Raw genomic sequence first — 14834 nt, forward strand, 5'->3', positions numbered from 1 at the left:
ACGTTTTAAAAGTTGCTAAAATGTCCAAATATATTTTTTAAAGTAGCTAAATGTGTTGCTAGGTGCTGTTTGAAAAATAAATTACCAGGGTAGTCTGAAAAGTTGCTAAATTTAGCAACAAAATTGATTTGTTGTCATCACTGCTCGATATCACCCAGCATGCTCTGCTCAACTTCCAAGGTGGGCGGAGCTACAGCTAACGTTACTGATATGATTAACTACAAATATTTCACAGCCTATCTGACTTTTCAAGGTCACTTCCAACTCTACTGAAAAGTCACAGCCACTGACCCGACGGGAGGTGGGATCCTGTGACGTACTTTTCAGACTGCTGGCGTTGTTTACAGTTAGTGAGGATTTTGTAGCATGACTTATCAAACGTCAAGCACTAAATGGCCATAAAAGTCATTTCGGAAATTATGAAGAAGCTCTGTGACACAGGTGAGTCGCTCATTTCTATTCGTGTATGCATGAAGTCAGTTGGCTCTTTTATGTTTGCAAATGTTCAATCATTTGCTTTCGTCGTAGTCGGCAATATACGTCTTTCTCACTGAACTCGTTCCTTTAATTACATGAAACAATGTGTGCAATGTCCGATTGAACACTGATCTACAAAAAGGCTAACAAATTCATGCAGCTTGTTTTACGTTCATCAATGATCGACTCGTAGCCTACACTTTGTTCTTCAAATAATCTTACATTTTAAGTTTAGAAAAAAGGTAGTCATTTGTTTTTCCTAATCCTATGACACCTAACGTTACAGCCACACAATTCATTCTGCTACTTTACCAGTCTTTTGAAGGTTCGCTATTGCCCTTTTAAAAATATTTTTGTTGTTGTTTATCCTGTTTCAAAGTAGCCAATAAATTATATTAAATAGTTGTATTTTAGTGAATGTTTGCAACGGATGCAGTTTTCACTGCGACTTCGTCAGATTCAATGATTTAGATTTTAAAAAATGTTTTATATTTTCGTCCGCTGAAACTTAGCCGACTCACTGTTTGTAACATTAGGCTATGACAACGTGACAGTAGTGCAATACACGTTTACTTTTGTTGCGCTTAGTTTAGGTAGCCTCTACAAATAATAATGACACCCCCCCTAACTGTGGACTTTGAATAAGGCTACCACAGAGTCGATATGTTTAATCGGCATTTCAATAAAACTTCCGAGGCCTGAGCTATCTGAAGCCTGGAGACTCCCTTGAATCATAGAGCCTGTGTCGGCTCGGCAATATACTACAATACCATCCACTCCTTTGTGTTTTTGGATCTACCAAAGTTATGTTTTAATGCAATTTTGGGGACATGGGGTCAGTCATGCGTTATTGAAGTTCAGACCTCCTATTTTACATAAAACCAGGCCAAAAAAAAAAAAAACGTAGCTACACTCAAGCGGATATGAACATCTATTTTTAACCACCCAAGTTGTCTGTTCTATCTGCCTCTGTCCTGACAACAATGAACCGGCTTTGTCAAACATCGTGTCTCTGCATTCCATCATTGAGAGAATGTGATCACTTCATAATGTTTACCATTAGTAGCCTAGGCCCTAATGATAAGTAACTGTCTGCTTATGTAGGCCTCTTTGTCAAGGATAAATATATAATTATCATTTATTCTGACAATTAAATAAACGTTTTTAATATAGTCTGGTGTTGTAAAAAATGTTATTTAAATCATGCTATTTTGGGTTAGAGAACCGGAATGCTAGGTGATAACAATAATAGTTGTGATGACATTGCCTGGGTTTGTGGTGGTTAATGTCACACATTTGCCTTGCACTTAGAAATCACATGATTGCTGTCAAGTCGATAGTTGGTTCCTCTTTCCGCATGAGTTCTACTAGCTGCTGCATACACCAATCGAATAAACTGGAGAGCCATCTGACTCTTTTATAAGTCCATCTACACACACTCCAAATGGGTCCGAGGCGATGACAATAGTGGCCTATTCATATGAGTTTAATAGTTTTTTTGTTTGTTTTGGCAAAGGGTGGCAAAGTAGATTAGAATGTTGGCTGTATAGCTCTACTTCTGTCCCTGAAACCACTCTCTCTTTCACCTCTGTCTCGTCGCTATTCTTTAGATCTACTCTGTGCTTGACTGACCCGACTTTTGACAGTGAATGGATAATGATGTTGAAGTTTGCCTGCCTGTGTGTGGTGTATCTCGTTCTCTCTTTCTAATCTCTTGTCATTAGCTTTAGCGCTTGACACATGACAGCAAGATTGCACATTAGCATGTGTGGTATCATGTTTGTGTGAAGTTACTTTCAACTCTGTACACTCTCTTTACATTTACATTTAAGTCATTTAGCAGACGCTCTTATCCAGAGCGACTTATAGTTCTATTCGTTAGTCCTGGGCTAAATAAACTGGGACCAAAAAATTATGTGTGTTTTACTCACAGCCTGTTATCTCTCTGTTCATAGTATAAATGGAGTCATTGCGAGGCTCCGGGGGCCTCTCCCGCGAGTACAAACTGGTGATGTTGGGAGAGGGGGGAGTGGGGAAGAGCGGTGAGTACACACTCATAATCCACTCATAATTACACAACTGCACTCCACCTCACTCTTACTTAGTGCATGTCTTTTCTTCTGTCTTGCGGTCTGTTTGTACATATTATGTCTGACTGGCTATTCTTCTCCACCTCATTTACTTCTCCTAATGCCGTAATGCTGCCTTGTCTTTTCTGTGTTTCTCTGACACACCCTCCAAGTGCAGTCAGCTAGTCAGGGTTCTCTTCTCGTAAGCATGGGCGTTGGCCGCCTTCTACGGCAGTCTGGGGTGTCGTTTGGTTGCCTGTCGTCAGGAAGACGCGTCAGTGCCTAACAACCCCCCCCCCCTTCTTGGCTACTGTTTCCATGGAGACTGGCAGAGTTCACCTGGTATAGGTACACAGAAAAGTAGTAAAAACATCGGCGAGAGGGAGGATTTGGAGGGATAGCGGGAGAGATGGGTCGTTAAAAACATCTGTGCCTGCTTTCGCCATGGAAACTAGAGTGGGCGTCCACTGATGCTGCAGAGGCGGAGATACTGTGTGTTTCTGTGTAAGCTGCAGGGTGTGTTTATCTATGCGTGTGAACCACTACCTGCCTGGAGGGACAAAAATGAGACAAAGGAGAGATGGAGAAGTGTGTGACACAACCTGCGTTATGTAATAAATTCTCCCGCATTGACTTCGTAATCCCTTTCTCTCCATTTCTCTTCCGCTCTGTCTTCTGATCTGCTGTAGTTTGTTTCTGATTTCTCCTCTGTGGTTTATTGATGCAGTGCCTTGTGCAGCTTTGTGACAACGTAATTGCCCCACCCAAATAGCTTGTGAAAACTTAACTCTCTCTCTCTCTTTCTCCTCAGCTATTATAATGCAGTTTATCAGCCACAGGTTCCCTGAAGACCATGACCCCACCATAGGTGAGAGTGCTTGGTATCTGATCAAACTAACGCCACTCATATTTGGTCAAATTTGGCCTGCTTTAACCGCACCAAAAACGGCTACAACAAATCAGTGATAATGTTATATTTTGAATCAATCATTCATTTTTTGTATGTATGTGTGTGTGTGTGTGTGTGTGTATAGATATATATATGTGTATATATATATGTGTGTGTGTGTATATAGATATATATATCTCTCTCATTTTAATGGGTACACCTCTCCATTCATGAAAATGGATTGCTCCTACGGAGAGTGAGTCACCTGGCAGTGGCCTGCTATATTAAGCAGGGATTGAGGCTGTTCTATTGAACATTAGAATGGGCAAAAACCTAAGACACTTTGAGAGGTATGTTCATCACGGGCAGGCACTCCGGATCCAGTGTCTCAAACGGCCGCCCTCCTGGGCTTTTCACACACGACTGTGTCTAGTGTTTCCCCAGAATGGTGAGACAAACCTCCAGTCAGCGGCAGTTCCTGTGGGCGAAAACAGCTCGTTCATGAGAGAGGTCGAAGAAGAATGGCAAAAATCGTGCATGCTAACAGGCGGGCCACAAACGGACAAATAACGGCAGAGTACAACAGTAGTGTGCAGAACGGCATCTTGGAGTGCACAACTCGTTGATCCTTATCATGGGTGGGCTGGGCTGTTGTAGCAGATGAGCACACAGAGTTCCACTCATATCAGCTACAAATAAGAAGTGGTCACACGATCGCCAAACACTGGACAATTGAGGAGTGGAAAAACATCACCTGGTCCGACAAATCCCGGTTCCTGTTGCGTCCCAGTTCCTGATGGCATAGTCAGGATTTGGCATAAGCAGCACAAGTCCATGGACCCATCCTGCCTGGTGTCAACGGTACAGGCTGGTGGCGGTGCTGTACCGCCGTCCAATCTGCAGTAACTGCATGATGCCATTGCGTCAGCATAGACCAACATCCCTGTGGAATTTATCTGACTTGTAAAATCCATGCCCTGAAGAATTCAGGCTGTTCCGGGGGCAAAGGGGGATCCGACCTGGTACTAGACGGGTGTACCTACAGTTATATTCAGAACTGTACTTTACCTTTGTCGATCACTCTGCATAACATACTATGGGTGCATAACATACTATGGGTACAATCACACCCCAACCCGGGTCAGAGGGTACCAAACGGCAGCCAAAGCACACACAGGTTCCACCGTCTTCAAAATGGGCTTACAGAAGCCATCTTTTTCACTAAAACTTACCTGAGATGCCTGAACTGTCAGTGCCCCATATAGGAAAACAGAACCTACTGCAACTTGGCTATGTGCACTGACACGCTGCCACGACAGCCTAAGTCCATAGACCTCCAAAGTTCCAAGAACAATACTTGCCTCGCTAGCCTGAAATGTCAGAACTCGTACAAGGAACCGCAAGTTCCAAACAACAGAACACCTGTCGTAACTTGGTAAAGTGCATCCACTCGATGCATAGTATCGGCCAGATTTGATGAACCACTGCTTATAACATGTAACTACACAATCTTCCTGTATAGCCATTAAAATACCACTCAATGTCTCTCCCAGAGGATGCATACAAGACACAGATCCGCATCGACGATGAACCTGCCAACCTGGACATACTGGACACAGCAGGACAGGTACACTTCCTCACAAAGGCCTTCCGTTCTCCACCTCTTTTGGCTGCGTCTCATTCTCAATAGTCTAATATGGCTTCCTCCTCTCCTTCATCAACTGATCTGTAAACATAGGATAGGTGAAAGCAATATTTTTTTTTAAACACCTGGGAAGGACTGGGAATTTGCTTTCATCGGTCTAGTTCTTTTGCATCAGTTCAAATAGAGAGGAAAGCCTCTCCCTCTATCCCAATGCTCACTTTCCTTTAAATCAACCCTTTCCGACGGTCTCTCCCTGTCTCTCAATTCCATTCAATCAGTCTTATTAGGATGATAACTTATCATTGACAAGTAATTATCTTACATTGCCAAAGCAAACCCAGAGGAACAAATTTCACTCTGTCGCATCTCCCCTTCACCGTCATAACATCTGCATCCTTATTCTTCTCAACTTTCTTTTAAGCGTCGCTCACTCCCATCTACTCCCTTTCTTTTTCCACAAACGTACATCATGTCTGTCTCTCACCCGCTCCGCACAAAGGCGTCTCTCTGACTCATCCATAGACACGTATGGTTCACTTATTATATTAGTCATTTTCCATATGGTCATGTACATGTTCTTTAATATATGCCCGTGACTGGGTTTGTTTGTACCATACCAAAGTCAGGGAAGTGTCCACAAAGAGAATTGCAGTCCACTGTCCACACAGTCCACTGTCTCAAGTGACCCTTAAATCCTGAGTCATCCAAATTCTAATCTTTTTTTTTTTTTTTTCTGTGGGTCTCCATGTTGTTCCTCCAGTAGCTTGTAGGAAAGACAGACCAATGGTGATTGATTTTCTTGATGCTCTCAGGCATATACACACATACCAGTATGTGGGGGTGGGGGGTGTCTTCTATCCTTGTGGGGACCTAAAATCCCCCAACAACAAGCAAAATTCTCCCTCGTAAGGAGATTTCCCACGTCCCCATGAGGGTAAAGGCTATTTTAATCTTAGGGGTTAGGTTTAGGGTTACAATTAGGGTTTAGGTTAGGGAAAATAGGATTTTGAATAGAAATACATTTTAGGTCCCCGTGAGGATAGAATAACATAAAGTGTGTGTGTGGCACCGGGATATATAATGTCATCTAAGTATTTTGCTGTGATGCTTTCTGTATCAGTCCTTAACCACTCTCTCTACCCCCTCCTCCTCCCTCCCTCGCACATGCCCCTTTCCAGGCAGAGTTCACAGCCATGCGGGACCAGTACATGCGGGCGGGCGAGGGCTTCATCATCTCCTACTCCATCACAGATAGGCGGAGCTTACAGGAGGCGCGCCAGTTCAAGCAGCTCATTGACCGTGTGCGCCGCACCGCCAACACCCCTGTGGTACTGGTGGGCAACAAGTCTGACCTGACTCATCTACGACAGGTGAGAATTCAGGGAAAGAAAGGAGGTGGGGAAAGGGACACCCATTGGTAGTCTTGGCACTACAGTATGTTTTGCCCGCTATCTGGCTGCATTAAATTCCTAGTGCTGTTCAAAATGCCTGTCTTTATATATTTACTGGAAGATCTACAGATTGCCTGTCTGACTGGTACAGTATAGTAGATTCACCAAGGGGACGGGGGAGATCTGTAGATTCACCAAGGGGACGGGGGAGATCTGTAGATTCACCAAGGGGACGGGGAGATCTGTAGATTCACCAAGGGGACGGGGAGATCTGTAGATTCACCAACGGGGAGGGATTCACAAGGGGACGGGGAGATCTGTAGATTCACCAAGGGGACGGGGAGATCTGTAGATTCACCAAGGGGACGGGGAGATCTGTAGATTCACCAAGGGACGGGGAGATCTGTAGATTCACCAAGGGGACGGGGGAGATCTGTAGATTCACCAAGGGGACGGGGAGATCTGTAGATTCACCAAGGGGACGGGGAGATCTGTAGATTCACCAAGGGGACGGGGAGATCTGTAGATTCACCAAGGGGACGGGGAGATCTGTAGATTCACCAAGGGGACGGGGAGATCTGTAGATTCACCACGGGGAGATCTGTAGATTCACCAAGGGACGGGGAGATCTGTAGATTCACCAAGGGGACGGGGAGATCTGTAGATTCACCAAGGGGACGGGGAGATCTGTAGATTCACCAAGGGGACGGGGAGATCTGTAGATTCACCAAGGGGACGGGGAGATCTGTAGATTCACCAAGGGGACGGGGAGATCTGTAGATTCACCAAGGGGACGGGGAGATCTGTAGATTCACCAAGGGGACGGGGAGATCTGTAGATTCACCAAGGGGACGGGGGAGGGATTCACCAAGGGGACGGGGAGATCTGTAGATTCACCAAGGGGACGGGGAGATCTGTAGATTCACCAAGGGGACGGGGGAGATCTGTAGATTCACCAAGGGGACGGGGGAGATCTGTAGATTCACCAAGGGGACGGGGGAGATCTGTAGATTCAAACATTTACTGTAACATATACAGTGCCTTCAGAAAGTATTTATACTCCTTGCTTTATTCCACATTTTGTTGTTACAGCCTGAATATTTAATCCCCTTGTATATATATTTTTTCTCTCTAACCCGTCTACACATAATACAGCATAATGACAAAGTGAAAATGTTTTTAGAAATACAGTATCTAATTTACATAAGTAGTCACACTCCTGAGTCAATACTTTGTAGAAGCACCATTGTCAACAATTACATCTGAGTCTTTCTGGGTAAGTTTCCAAGAGTTTTCTACACCTGGATTGTATAGCATTTGCCCATTTATTCTTTTAAAAGGGAAATTCATCTTCCAGTACCTGGTGGAAAGCAGGCTGAACCAGGTTTTACGCCAGGCATACCCATAACATGATGCAGCCACCACTATGCTTGAAAATATGGAGAGTGGTACTCAGTATTGGATTGGATTTGCCACAAACATAACAATTTGTATTCGGGACAAAAAGTCAATTGCTTTGCCACATTTTTTGCAGTATTACTTTAGTGCCTTGTTGCATTTAAAAAATATATTTTTTATTCTGTACAGGTTTCCTTTTCATTCCGTCAATTAGGTTAGTATTGTGGAGTAACTACAATGTTGTTGATCCATCCTCAGTTTTCTCCTATCACAGCCTTTCAATTCTATAACTGTTTTAAAGTCACCATTGGCCTCATGGTGAAATCCCAGAGGTTTCCTTCCTCTCCGGCAACTGAGTTAGAAAGGACGCCTGTCTTTGTAGTGACTGGGTGTAAAAAATGACAGGCCTCATCTTTTTAAGTGGGAAAACTTGCACAATTGGTGGCTGACTAAATACTTTTTTGCCCCACTAGTTGTGTGGGGTATAGAGATGAGGTAGTTATTCAAAATTCACATTAAATACTATTATTGCACACATGAAACTTATGTGACTTGTTATTAGAATTTGTACTCCTGAACTTATTTACTCTTGCGATTTTTATTTTTATTTGATTTATTTAACCTTTTATTTAACTAGGCAAGTCAGTTAAGAACAAACTCTTATTTACAATGATGACCTACCAAAAGTTTAAAGACCTCCTGTGGGGGCTGGGATTCATTTATTTTTAAATAACACATAAATATAGGACAAAACACACATCACGACAAGAGAGACAACACAACAGTACATAGAGAGAGACCTAAGACAGCAACATTGCAACACATGACAACACAGCATGGTAACAACATGGTAGCCAGCACAAAACATGGTACAAACATTATTGGCCACAGACAACAGCACAAAGGGCAAGAAGGTAGAAGATGACAATACATCACGCAAAGCAGCAATAACAAATGGGTTGTCATTTTTTATTAATTTGTAAACATTTTGAAAAACACAATTCCACTTTGACATTATGGTGTATTGTGTGTAGGCCAGTGGGGAAAAAAAAACATCTCAATTTCATCCATTTTAAATTCAGGCTGTAACACAACAAAATGTGGAAAAATTCTAGGGGTCTGAATACTTTCTGAAGGGACTGTATATCATGACTCTATTTGGTACCATATCTGGTATTTATATATACCAGAGGAGGCTGGTGGGAGGAGCTAAAGGAGGATGGGCTCATTGCAATGGCTGGAATAGATAGGTGGAACGTTAGTTGACCATGTGGTTCACATATGTTTGATACGTTCCATTTATTCCATTCCAGCCATTACAATGAGCCCATCCTCCTATAGCTCCTCCCACCAGCCGCCACTGGTATATACCTATTATCGTCTGTCTGTTGGTTTTTATCTGTATATTGGCTTTGAACATGCTGCTTCCCTCCGCTGCAATAGGTGTCAGTAGAGGAGGGGAAAGAACTGGCCCGGGAGTTCCAGTGCCCCTTCTTCGAGACCTCAGCGGCATTTCGCTACTACATCGACGAGGTATTTGCCGCCCTGGTCCGCCAGATTCGCCAGCGCGAGACAGAATCGGTCCGTGGCAGCGAGAGGAAAACCAGGAGGAGCCAGTCATTCTGGAGCCGCATGCGTTCCACCTTCCACAAGAAACAGCACTCTGAGCACTGAGAGATGCTGTGAGATATGTTACCCTTACAGCCCCAATTCCTAGTTCCAACTCCCACGAGGAGACCAATGACTCTTATCTGAGTTAGATTGAGTGTTTGCAATGGGCAATTAAACTAACAATCATTACTGAAGATATGAGTCTTCTGTGCGCTTCAGAGAAGGCAGGAACTGTGCTGATGTACCGTATGCTCATTGTGCTGAAAATTGGGTCTGGTTTTTAACGACAGCCGACGTTAGCGTTTTAGTATCCAATGAAACCAATTGACTGTAGTGTTGTAAATTGTAAATGCTGAGACACTGTGGAGTTGGCCTGAAGTTACGACATTTCTTTGATGGAGAGCCAGTGAGGAGACGTTTAGGTGAAACTGTATTGGGGGGGTTGAAGAGAGGTAGAGATTATGGGGAATTGGAGAGGGGAAGGGAGCAAAGACTAGGCAATGCAGAATATTCAGAAGGTCACACAGTAGGTAAAGTGGCATAGGTGCTGAGGAGTGAACTCCAAAGTTTGATTTTAAAGGTGGTTGGTTGGGAAATACAAAGGGGTATGAGCCGTTACTTTGAAGATTAAAGGGAGGGTCCCAATGGATGTGGTTTATCTTGCCAGCCAATGAAAGGGAAGGATGAAAATAATTAAAAGATTGTAATATAGAAGATGATGAAAACAAAGACATTCTGATAGCATTCACTGTGCATTTAGGTTCCTTCTTTTCAATTGAAAAGCCATCAATCGATTATTGCTTAGAGTTTGTAAGCTGACTGGCCTGTACATGGCCAGTCAGCCATGTTTCAGTAGGAGTGGGTGTATTTTGAGAGTGTGAACTGAGTTGCAGGGGATACTTAATACACAGGTGATGTTGACAAGGCATTCCTATGCAGCATTTCCTAATATGGTCCACTGATCTATACTTGACCCGAATGGGCTGATAGTTGGCTTGGGCAATATGACGATCACATCCAAATGACATAAATCACTGGATTTAAAAACATTTTTAGAATGGAATTTGATGGGCGTAGCTGGCATTTTGATTTTGCTCTGCCTACAACAGGGTTTGATTGTCTTCATATAGTGTTTCAGCGACTAGAGACGATGCCAAGTACAATACCTCTCTAGAGTGATACACTCACTCCTTTATTACTCCCTGACCTGTAGTGCACCGGTTGTGCTCTTATTTCAGCCCTCTGTGGATCTGGTAGTGCCACATATGGGATAATATGTTTTGTTTGTTTTATTTCTCTTGATCATGATTGTTTCCTTTAATTTATTTTCTATTAACACGCTATAATAAAATGGCCTGCCATTTTTTCCATTTACTGGTTGGTTGTCTGGCCTCTTATTGTGTGTGTGAGTCGCCCCCGTGTGGCAGTATACGGTTTCGCAGTAAATATAATCCACAGCAATGAGTTGCCTTGACTATTGTTTTTGAATAACTACAAGTGTTAATTTTCATGTCTGTTATCACATATTATTCAATAGCGTGCTCCACTGAAACGACTAATGCCATGTACAATACAAGCTATGTATTGTGGACGAACCTCCTAAAAGTAACGTAGCGAATGATTACTGTGCAATAGGACTTTAGCTTTGTTGTCCCTCCACAGATTCCGTCCACGGGTAAAGGAGATGTGAAGTTGTTCGTGTTGTGAAGCTAACTCTAGCGAAAATAAAATAAACACATTCTGTTGGTGGACGTTTGGGGCACATGGTGACATATTGAATTGTGCAGATAGCATTTGGCAGCTCTTGCCAGAAGACGGTATATAAGGTTGTAGATAGATTGCTAGCAGACACGGACACAGGCCTAATCAATCCACAGTTGCAAAGGAAAGCAAGTGTTGGCTGTCGCCAGCATGGACTCTTGGATTCGATTTAGTGCGCAGAGCCAAGCCAAGGAACGAGTTTTCAGGTGGAGTGGCTAAAATGTATTGCAGTTGAGATTTCTCAAGACAGCAAAGTTAAAAAATGTATTTTAAAAAAAATCACTAGCAGTCAATACAAACTGAAATCCATGAGTATACAAAAATGTGTAGATATAAGAGGACGAAAAAGTACAAATAACTTTATAAAAAGTCCAGCGATGTTGGTGATCTTTTGTACCCGTTCAGTTCTCGACCTTTTTTGTAGGTTTTTGTCTGGTTGCTCCTGCCGGACACTGCCTACCTCCCGGTGTCATTGGGTTTTGCGGGACAGCTGATTTTGGGTTAGAATTGAAGGGCTTCTGGATAAGGGTTCATGCAGTGTTTTGACTCGGGCTCTCACAAACCTGGATAAATTAAATGACAATCGCTATTTTCAGCCTTTCCCTATCAAGTGGCCATTGTCCCAACTGCATTTGGTATTATACTGATAGTTACTGTAGCTACATGAAAGTAAGTACCAATTGCCCTTGACATGAAAACTGGAGAAAGTAGACGAAGTTGTGCCCAAGTTATTAATCGCAAGATGCAAAAAATGTACTGTACTAAAGTAACGGCTATAATCAGATTTTGACACATTTGATTCCTTTTCGGTGTTCACACAGGGCTGCACAGTACACCTGTACGTTGCTAGGTTACACTCTCCAGAAGGGTGGGGCAGGTGTTGAGCTCCTGAAGACAGTGAAACAACTGGAAGCTCATGTGAGCCTAACAAGGAAGTGTAAGTCACTGTCTGCAAGTCAATGCTACACCTCTGTGTCTCAGGCTTACTCTCTGTACATCAACTCTGGGTTTCACGTCACTCTCCCTCTCTCTCCAGTGATGCGTCTAGGGAACTCGGCAGAGGCTGTGGAGGCAGCGAAACGTGCTGTCCACCTCTCGGACAGCGTGTTGCGTCTCTGTCTGACCGTGGCCCACCTCAACAAGGCCATGTACTTCGCCTGTGACAACGTGCTTTGGGCCGGCAAGGCTGGTCTCCTGCCCCAACTGGACCAGGTCAAGTGGAGCCAGAGATCCTTCAGGTGACTGAAGGATTGGGAAATTTAAGCCTTAAATTTCACCACATTAGGAATCAGTATATTTGAAGTGGCCAAGGTCATTAGAAGTCCTGTAATGAACTTTACTACTATTGGCAGTTAACTACATTCTCTCTCCCTAGAGCTATTTTCTATCGCTTTCGTTATCTAATTCTACATCTTAACTCCCCCTCTTTGCTACTTTTTTCTTTTGTTCAATGTCTCCTACATCCTCTCTTTTCTGGTCTCACTATCTTTACTTTCTCTCAGATTTGACATGAATCTCTCTCTGCCTCATGCGTAATCTCTCACATCTTTCTCTCTCGTTCTCTACAGGTACTACCTCTTTGCCCTCATCCTCAACCTAACCCGGGACGCCTACGAGATCCGCCTGCTTATGGAGCGTGAGGCCCGCTCCTCCCATGTGGGGTCAAAGGCTACCTGGACCTCTTCTCCTCCCTCTCCACACCCCTCTTCGCTCACCCCTGAGAGCGTCGACCTCTCCGACCCCTCCGGAGCCATATTACCTGTACGCCTCCGCAGACAGTGCCACCTGCTGGTGACAGTGCTGCGCAGCAACCCACCGCTGCTGCTGGACCTGCTGAAGAACGCATGCGACGTGTTCATCCCCCTAGACCGGCTGGGCATCTACCCCACCGGCCAGGGCTTCGTGGGGGCCTGTGGCCTGGCCTCTTCGGTCCTCTCCATCCTCACCATCGTCCACCCCTGGCTCAAGCTCAAACCTTGAAGAAGCCAGAATATTTGGTTGAACGTTCGAGCTCGAGTCGAACATTCTTCAAGCCTTGAAGGAGACATTTTGGCCAAACTTTTTAGGTCCCCTAGAAGTGAAGAAGTGCTGTTGTGTCGAGGAATGCAGCATGACACGAGCAGGTGTCTTGTACACTGCTTGCTTGGAAAGTTTTGTGTTTTTTTTATTTGGAATGCCAGCTTTTTGGGCAGATCACGCTCGGACGAAGGTTGGTGGACTGAAACAGTGGCATTTCGAATCAAAGAGAGAATTTGCAAATGAGCGCTGTATTCGAAATCTGTCTTATGTATTTCAGCTCGTGCTCAGACATGTTCAAACACAAAGTTCCCCAAAAGCCATTTGGTTGAGTTGTTGAAAAGGACCTTCCCCATGCGAGTGTATAGAACCGGCGCATGGAAAATTGTTGAGTCAGACTGGTAGACGTTTAAACACCTTAAAGCACCGTACATCACAACTGATGGGCTTTGTGAAGTGATACCTAGCACAAAGAATACCAGATCGTCATTCAATTGTGTCTGAACACAAGCTGCGGGGAGCACATTTTTATCACCTTAAATCAGCATTTTAAATGGATCCTGATCACTAGTTAGGAGACAATTCCATGTCCGTATAGTGTTTCTGTCCTGTTAGCGTTAAATTATGTAATTGGAAAAGATTGTCTGTACAGTATTGGTTTTGGAAATGCGCCAATGTCATCCCCGTGGAATGCTGTACAGCTAGATAAGTGGAAACGTTTACCTAGTGAAAACCATCACACATTAAAGCCTTGTCAATGAAAAGGTGCAGTGAAATATTTGCTCATACTGTGTGTGAATATGTCATAATAATGACTTTTGAAGTGAAGGATCCTTTTTATAAACGGTAAAAGGGGACATTTATGGGCTGCCAGTCAGCTGTATTTTTGTGGTAATACTGTATGTCCGCAATATTACCAACATTTATGCATGCGTGACGTGAATTAGTATGTTTACAGAGCCAGAAAAATTAAAGCAAATGATTCTGTCCGTTTAACTCGTTGAATTCACCCGACAGCTAATTATTTAGTCTACTTGGAAGTAAATTTGTTTGTCTTCTTAAAAATCCATTTGTTTAACTCAATTACATAAATAGTATATATTAAGGCCAAGCCATTTGAAGCTATTCAACCAGATGCGAATGGAACTATTATAGATATAAACAGCTCTTTTTTTTTTTTTTTACCTTTGACTTTCTCCTTAAGAAAGTATTCATACCCCGTGTCTCACCCATCTACAAGCAATACCCCATAATGGCAAAGTGAAAACATGTTTTTCCATTTTTTTTTTTTTTTGCTAAATTATTGAAATATCTAATTTACATAGGTATTCACACCCCTGAGTCAATACTTTGTAGAAGCACCTTTTGGCAGCGATTCCAGCTGTGAGTCTTTCTGGGTAAGTCTCTTAAGAGCTTTCCACACCTGGATTATGCAACATTTGTTCATTGTTTTTTTTTTTACTTCAAGCGCTGTCGAATTGGTTATTTTCATTTCTAGACAAACATTTTCAAGTCTTGCCATAGATTTTCAAGTAGATTTAAGTCAAAACTGTAACTCGGTCACTCAGGAACATTCA

The 14834-nt window shown here is 43.3% G+C and overlaps 2 protein-coding genes across 4 annotated transcripts; both read left to right on the forward strand.

The window, feature by feature from the left end:
- Nucleotides 1-207: 207 nt before the first annotated feature.
- LOC124012514 (GTP-binding protein Rit1-like) lies at nt 208-9916 on the forward strand. 3 transcript variants are annotated; one of them, XM_046326223.1, is made up of 6 exons: nt 211-441; nt 2433-2519; nt 3358-3414; nt 4989-5062; nt 6259-6450; nt 9313-9916. In XM_046326223.1, the coding sequence occupies exons 2-6, from the start codon at nt 2438-2440 to the stop codon at nt 9541-9543; spliced, it is 636 nt and encodes a 211-aa protein (XP_046182179.1). In that variant the 5' UTR covers nt 211-441; nt 2433-2437; the 3' UTR covers nt 9544-9916. The 3 variants fall into 3 exon arrangements, with proteins under 3 accessions (XP_046182180.1, XP_046182179.1, XP_046182178.1); XM_046326224.1 differs by lacking the exon at nt 2433-2519 and having other exon boundaries at nt 208-441; XM_046326222.1 differs by lacking the exons at nt 211-441; nt 2433-2519 and adding an exon at nt 2941-3134.
- A 1144-nt stretch (nt 9917-11060) lies between these two features.
- LOC124012513 (peroxisomal membrane protein 11B-like) lies at nt 11061-14544 on the forward strand. Its single transcript, XM_046326221.1, has 4 exons — nt 11061-11447; nt 12063-12178; nt 12278-12479; nt 12810-14544. The coding sequence occupies exons 1-4, from the start codon at nt 11392-11394 to the stop codon at nt 13219-13221; spliced, it is 786 nt and encodes a 261-aa protein (XP_046182177.1). The 5' UTR covers nt 11061-11391; the 3' UTR covers nt 13222-14544.
- The last annotated feature ends 290 nt before the right edge of the window (nt 14545-14834 follow it).

This window comes from Oncorhynchus gorbuscha, linkage group LG24 (assembly GCF_021184085.1).
Source record: "Oncorhynchus gorbuscha isolate QuinsamMale2020 ecotype Even-year linkage group LG24, OgorEven_v1.0, whole genome shotgun sequence".
NCBI classification, from domain to species: domain Eukaryota; kingdom Metazoa; phylum Chordata; class Actinopteri; order Salmoniformes; family Salmonidae; genus Oncorhynchus; species Oncorhynchus gorbuscha.

Coding starts and splice junctions, on each gene's coding strand:
- LOC124012514 (XM_046326222.1), top strand. CDS start 3,017: ATGCTGCAGAGGCGGAGATACTGTGTGTTTCTGTGTAAGCTGCAGGGT. Junction 3,135..3,357: donor GACAAAGGAGAGATGGAGAA/GTGTGTGACACA, acceptor CTTTCTCCTCAG/CTATTATAATGCAGTTTATC. Junction 6,451..9,312: donor ACCTGACTCATCTACGACAG/GTGAGAATTCAG, acceptor CCGCTGCAATAG/GTGTCAGTAGAGGAGGGGAA.
- LOC124012513 (XM_046326221.1), top strand. CDS start 11,392: ATGGACTCTTGGATTCGATTTAGTGCGCAGAGCCAAGCCAAGGAACGA. Junction 12,179..12,277: donor TGTGAGCCTAACAAGGAAGT/GTAAGTCACTGT, acceptor CTCTCTCTCCAG/TGATGCGTCTAGGGAACTCG. Junction 12,480..12,809: donor TGGAGCCAGAGATCCTTCAG/GTGACTGAAGGA, acceptor CGTTCTCTACAG/GTACTACCTCTTTGCCCTCA.